Source organism: Lynx rufus, unplaced genomic scaffold, assembly GCF_022079265.1.
Source record: "Lynx rufus isolate CCGP_SWC_20201006 ecotype Redwood Valley unplaced genomic scaffold, mLynRuf1.p SCAF_40, whole genome shotgun sequence".
Taxonomy (NCBI): domain Eukaryota; kingdom Metazoa; phylum Chordata; class Mammalia; order Carnivora; family Felidae; genus Lynx; species Lynx rufus.
The window spans coordinates 266,802-273,183 of record NW_025814857.1 but is presented as its reverse complement, the minus strand read 5'-3'; the positions used below and the strand labels follow the sequence as shown (position 1 = coordinate 273,183).

General features: G+C 62.5%; 1 protein-coding gene across 1 annotated transcript; it reads left to right on the top strand.

Moving 5' to 3' along the window:
• Window positions 1–3,297: 3,297 nt before the first annotated feature.
• On the top strand, window positions 3,298–4,652 carry LOC124525385 (melanoma-associated antigen 8-like). Its single transcript, XM_047097771.1, has 3 exons — window positions 3,298–3,746; window positions 3,969–4,273; window positions 4,417–4,652. Exons 1-2 carry the CDS (start codon window positions 3,426–3,428, stop codon window positions 4,158–4,160), a joined length of 513 nt encoding a protein of 170 aa, XP_046953727.1. The 5' UTR covers window positions 3,298–3,425; the 3' UTR covers window positions 4,161–4,273; window positions 4,417–4,652.
• The last annotated feature ends 1,730 nt before the right edge of the window (window positions 4,653–6,382 follow it).

Genomic DNA, 6,382 nt, shown 5'->3' with positions numbered 1-6,382 from the left:
CATGGGAAGCAGTGCATCTTCTCTGACCCTTGCCCAGGTTTATGGGCACTAAAGCTCCACTTCAGGCATTTGTCCTGCAACTGCGTGCATTCCCTAAGTGTTGATGAGAGCCTCCTGGGTGAGGATTGAAAATGGCACACGACTCAGAATACTGGGGGCTACTTAGCCCACCTGTGCCCCTATTGGCAGCTATGAGAGACCTCAAGCCAGGGCAAAAGGCTGGGCCCAACCCTCAAAAACGTTCCCTCATGTCTTCAGGAAAGATAGGGAGTGAGAGCCTGGGTCTGAGGCTCTGACCTGCCGGTGCCAAAGTAAAAGTGAGGCTCTGACCCAAGCCTGCCAGAGTCAAGGTGAGGATCCCAGAGAGGAGGGAAGATCCCCCCCCCCAACCTCCGCAACCCACCTCTGAGGGATATTATCAATGCCTGGGGACCGGTGGCCATGGGGTCCAGATGTGACATCCGCCGACGTCCTCCCTGCAGACAGGGGTGACAGAGGTGGGGGTCTCGGTCCAGAAGGCCCGATTCAGGTCAGCCAAGGGAAGGGGCCCAGACCCAGCAAACAGGCATATACGTCGACCTGTGAGGGAGCACAGCGGGCCACCGCAGCCAGGAATCCAGGTCAGCCCCGCCGGCAGCCCAGAGACACCCCGGCAGGGTCGTCAGGCGGAGCCCCTCTCCCAGCAGGGCTGTGTACACGGGGCCCCAGAGGGACGGGCCCCGGCTCTTCATGGAGCAGGTGTTGGGACCTGAGGGACAACCATGGGGCCCACTCCACCCCGGCGACAGGCTCTCAGCCCCTGCAGCGGCCCTGGGGTCCATGGAGAGGGTGGCTGCCGGCTGCGTCCAGCCAACTGCGCCTCGGAAATCCGAGGGAGCTGAGGAACTTGGGGTGAGGGGCAAGATCCCAGTTAGGAGAGGGCAGGGACACGGGCCGGGCCAGGGCCAGGGGACTCAGGACCCCAGGACACACAGAGGGGACCTCCCAGAGTTTGGGCCCTGGCATCCTTCCAGGAAGGGCCCTGGGCGGGATGGGGACTCCTGGAGGCGAGTCGGGCCAGACTTCCACAGCCTGGTCTCAGAGACACGGGGCAGAGTAGTGGGGGGGGGGGGGGGGGGGGCGGCTCGAAACCTCAGTTTCTCAGAGGGCAGGGCCCAGGTCCTGCGGCGATTCCTGGTGAGGATGCAGAGGACGGAAGGAGCCTGGACCCAACATCAGAATCAGTCCGGTAAGGCCCCCAGGCGGGATGGAGACACTGGGTCTCAGGTAGCCAGGGCCTCGGAGTGGGGTGCGAGAGGGCAGAACAGGGGTAAGGATCGGTGAGCTGGGGAGAACCGAGGACCCGCTGTCTGTCGGGAGCAGCCGCTCCGGTGGGCAGACGGGAGGAGGGCCCAGGTGCTGTCAGGAGACCAGGTCCACCCCAGCCCAGAGCTACGAAGTCAGTCCGTGCCGCAGGCCCGGGAAGCCCCTGCATCGGGTGGCCAGAGGTGGCGGGCACCCCGTCACTGAGCCTGGGCGGTGCGTCCCAGAGACCTTCGGACCCCGGTCTGAGGGGCACGAGTTCCCATCGTCAGCGGCCACGCGCACAGGCCAACCCCGGGGTGCAGGAGGCCACCTAGGGAACACCGAAGGAGGGACTCTGGCCCCCAGAACGCAGGCCCTGGCCGGAAGGCGACCCCTAGCGGCAGCCTAGGGAAGCCCCTAGTGGGAATGAGGCCCCGCGGGGTGTCTGGACTTCCGCATCCGGGTCTCAAGAGACTGGCGGGGCGGGGCGGGGCGGGGCGAGGGGGCCTCGGCGTGGGCGTCGGCGTGGGCGTCGGCGTCTTCCGGCCGCGCCTCGAATCCCGTCAGGCGCGGGAAGGGCGCAGAGCCTCGTGGGCTTCGAGGTGAGGCCCAGAGGGAGGAGCGAGGGAGCCGGGACCCAGAGGGGAAGGAGTCCGGCGGTGGGGGCGGCGGTGGAGGCCGCAGGGTGGCGCGACCACGACGACTGTGACCAGGGCGTGAGGCGTGGGCGGACTCGGGCTCTGGGTCCCAGCCCGACTGAGAGCTGGTTGCGCGCGAGGAGCCGGCGTCAGGCGGCAGAGCCCGAGGCCCAGGCCGCCCAGGGAGTCCGGATGGGGACGAGAGGATAGGGCTGAGGGACCCCAAGGAAGCCACGTGAGCCCCCCGCCATCGGCCCCGGGCCTCCCCGGACTTGGTCGACTCGTGCGACGCCAGCCGCCTTGGCCCGGACCTCGCCGGGCCGTGAGGGTTCTGGTGGGAGGCAGCGGGCCCGGGGCTCCCCGGGAGAGCCCTGCGGGAGGACGGCCGGAGGCCCCTTGGACCCCAGCCCCGGGGCCGCCCTCGGAAAGCCGCCCCCGCGGTGGGTCTGGGCGAGGGGAGGGCTTTGGTGTGCCGGGCTGGACCCCGGTCAGCCGAGGCAGGATCCCGGGCCCTGGCCGGGGTGCAGGGGAGAGAGGAGGCGCTGCGTCCCAGCCCAGGACACCTGCGTAGGGCCCAGGCCTGCCCTGCCGCTCGGGTCCGCTCTGGCTGTCAGCGGAGGCCCAGAAGGGGCAGGCCCAGGCTGGATGGGGGGGTGGGGGGGGTGGGGGCCCGGGGTGGTGCTCGCAGTCTGCACCCACCCTGAGACCCTGAGGCGCCCCCTCCCTCCCTCCCTCTTCCAGGGGCTCTGCGAGCTCTGCAGTTGAGGCCTTGGTCTGAGGCAGGAGTCCTGAGGTCACAGAGCAGAGGAGGCGCGGCCGCGTGCCAGTCGGTTGTCCAGGCGAGGTGGGTGCACCCCGCGTGGGGCCGGGGGCTCGCCCATCCCACCCCAGAGGGGACCCCTCGGCCCCCAACCCCCACGCGGCCCCGCTCTCAGGCCTGGGAGCTCGGGGTCTGGGTGGGCTGGGCCTCCCCCTGAGGAGCCACCCCTCTTCTGTCTTCAAGGTCTGGCGACCATCATGTCCCTGGGTGAGAGCAGTATGTTCTGCAAGCTGAAGGAGGAGCCAAGAGAGGTCCCACTGCCATGGGATGCACCGCTGCCAGAGCCTGAGGACAGGGAGGTGGAGGAGGTGGAGTTGAAGAAGGAGGAGTTGGAGGAGGAGAAGGTGGAGGAGGAGGAGGTGGAAGAAGTGCATTTGGAGGTGGAGGTTGAGGTGGAGGAGCTGGAGGTTGAGGTAGAGGAGGTGGAATCCCAAGAAGAGGAGTTGGAGGAGGAGGAGGTGGAGGTGGAGTTGGAGGTGGAGGAGGTGGAGTTGGAGGAGGAGAAAGCAGAGGAGGAGGAGGGGGGGTACCCATCTCCCTCCTCCTCCTCCTCCTCCTCCCCTTCCTCCCCGTCCTCCTCCTGCTCTGTCCTCATTCTGGTCCCCCTGGAGGAGGGGTCTGCTGCTGCCGGGTCCCCGAGTCCTCCCCAGAGCCCTCGGAGCTCCTGCCCCTCCCCCAGTGCCATGGCAGGCGCTTCGGGGAGCCAGTCCCACCAGGGCTCCAGCAGCCCCGATGAGGAGGGGTCGAGCACCTGGGGGGCCCCGGCAGGGGCCCAGGCCTCGCTCCCAGATGCGCTCCGCGTGAAGGTGGCCGGCCTGGTGCTGCTTCTGCTCCTCAAGTATCGCACCAATCAGCCGACCACACGGGCGGAGATGCTGGCGGCGGTTAGCCAAGATGACCAGGACCGCTTCCCCGTGATCTTCCGCCGAGCCTGCGAGTATCTGCAGCTGGTCTTTGGAGTCGACGTGAAGGAAGTGGACCCCCGCGAGCGCTCCTACGTCCTGGTCAGCATCCTGGGCCTCAGCTGCGATGGGACGCCGAGTGGTAGGCACGGCATGCCCAAGACCAGCCTCCTGGTGCTGGTCCTGTGGGTGATCCTCCTGGAGGAGGACCGTGCCCCTGAGGAGGCGGTGTGGGAAGCGCTGGGGGTCATGGGGGTGTATGCCGGCAGGGAGCACGTATTCTATGGGGAGCCCAGGGAGCTGCTGACCGAAGTCTGGGTGCAGGAAGGGTACCTGGAGTACCGGCAGGTGCCCGGCAGCGAGCCCGCACGCTACGAGTTCCTGTGGGGTCCCAGGGCGCACGCAGAAACCAGCGCCGTGCAAGTGCTGCAGCACATCCTCGCGGTCAACAGCAGGCAGCCCGGGTCTCCGTGTCTGTCCGAAGAGGCTGTGAGCCATGAGGAAGAGCGGGCCTGAGCCCGAGGGGCAGCCGGGCCCGTTCCCACCTGGGGTCGAGCAGCCTCTCCTGCGGGGCACGAAGCCAGGCCACTTCTCCCCTGCGAGTGCGAGCAGAGCGGGCGCTGGGCGTTGTGAGTAGTGGAGGGCCAGGGCGGCTTGGGGGAAAGCGGGGCCAAGCGCACGTTTGGGTGGGTTCTTGTTCTCTGTCTACGTGGCCTCGGAAATCGGTCTTTGTTTCGTCGAGGAAGTTTTCAGATGTTGTTCCTTGTCATAGAAGGTTTCGTGAGCCTCGGGCTCAGTGTGGGAGTGGCACCCACGCCACAGGTGTTCAAGAGTCAGAGTTTTGCCGTTTGGTGCAACGAGCTGGGAACCCTTCCGTCCTCGTTCGGGATCCAGAAGGGAATCGCGGTGCCTGGGCTGGGCACAGACAGGGATGTCTTGCAAACGTGAAGACCTTGGCAGTAAACGGATGGCTTCAGGACATGGAGAAATAAAAGATGTTCGTTCTTGCTTCTTGTCCCTTGTCATCTGTCATTCTGGACAAGGGACATAGAGATGTGTGCCTGCCTTTGCTTGGGTCTCCAAGAAAGGAGGAGACACTCGATCTGAGCAGAGGTCCCCAGCTCACTGGGACATTTGTGGCCGGACATTCGCTGAGCTCTGCTCACTCTCGGAAGGGCCCTGTGTTGGCAGTGAGGACACTAGGAGAGGCAGGACACGTCCCACCCATAGGTGACTATCTAGCAGCTGCGGTCCCCATGGGAAGGCAGGGAAAGGTCCCCTAAGAGGAGCAGAAGAAATGAAAGAAGGCTGAGGCGGTGGGGCTCCAGGGGGAGCCCTACAATGGAGACATCCTGAGCCAGGCTGGCTTGGTGTCTCTGGTCAGTGTGATGCCTTCTGCGCAGCTGATCACAATGAAACTGGATGTTGACAGTGGCCAGGCCCACAGATGGTGTCCCTTAGGGGTGTGAGCAAAATCTCAAATAGATAATTGCTCTGAGAAGTTCCTTTTGGATCATGGACAAACCAAAGAAATCTCCTCCTGGGTCAGGAAGTGAAAGTGTCCTGCACTCTTGTCCCGGTGTAGTTGAGCACAGTGCACGGACTAGGTGTTTTCTACCCATCATCTGCAAGGATTTCTGGAGAAATGCAATAATATTCCTTTAAAGTCGAGCCCAGAAGGCTCTGGACGGACACTGTTGTTCCTGGCCATGGAAAACCAGAACCAAGTGCATTATAAAGATGTTTTCATTTGATTATCTTGAGTGTCCTTAGACAGCTGCAAGCCAGGTCTAGGTTTTGGTGTGGGAGAAATGAATGAAAGTAGTGGTTTGGATGGAAGAGCATGTGGAAGGAGGGAGGAAGTTGGTCTTTGATTCAAATTCTAGCAGCTTTGTGCTGTATTCAGCTGGGACGACTCCCCCACGCCTACATTCCACACATATTCTCATATATCCCACATATATCCCCTATTCAGAAAATGGACTGTGGGGACCCTGGGCGGCTCAGTCGGTTAAGCATCTGATGACAGCTCAGAGCCCGGAGCCTGCTTCAGTTTCTGTGTCTCCTTCCTCTCTGGCCCTCCCCTGCTCGTGCTCTGTCCCCCTCTCTCTCAAAAATAGATAAAACATGTCTTAAAAATTAAAAAAAGAAAATGGACTGAGTTTTATTTATGAAGCACCCTCTTTGGCTTATTAGCTGTTCCATGTTCTGTTGAGCTGCATATTCTCTAGCATGACCTGGAAAACAAAAAATATCCCAGAGGAGAGAGTAGAAGGGTCTGGGATCAAAACAACGTTAGAAACAACTGCCATTCATCACAGTTCCGATATGTGCCCGGCACAGTGCGAGGTGCTTTCCATACATCACATACATCCCTGCAGTCCTGCAAGATGGGGCTTATGAAACCCACTTACTTCACAGATGAAGAACCTGAGTCCCACAGGGCTTGGTCGTTTTCCCAGGATCACACGGCTAGTAAGTGACAGGGCAGAAACCGGACCCCTGGTCTGAATTCATGGAGAGCCCACAACTGTTCCCACCCACCCCAGCCTGTGGCCGACCGTCTGACTCCTACGTTTCTCTTCTCGCTCCCATGGTGTTTCCCAGGTGACATAAAGTAGGACCCCGAGGCCCAGGTAGTAAAAACAGGCCTAAGGAAGAAAGGTGACAAGAAGAATCAAACACAACTTGGGGATTTTCCGAGTCTTGTCCAGAGCAGACTCTGTTAGGTGCCGCCG

Excerpts from the sequence above, each read along its gene's own strand:
- LOC124525385 (XM_047097771.1), top strand. The coding sequence starts at position 3,426 with ATGGCAGGCGCTTCGGGGAGCCAGTCCCACCAGGGCTCCAGCAGCCCC. Across the intron at positions 3,747-3,968 it reads GCGAGCGCTCCTACGTCCTG|GAAGGGTACCTGGAGTACCG; the intron begins GTCAGCATCCTG and ends GTCTGGGTGCAG.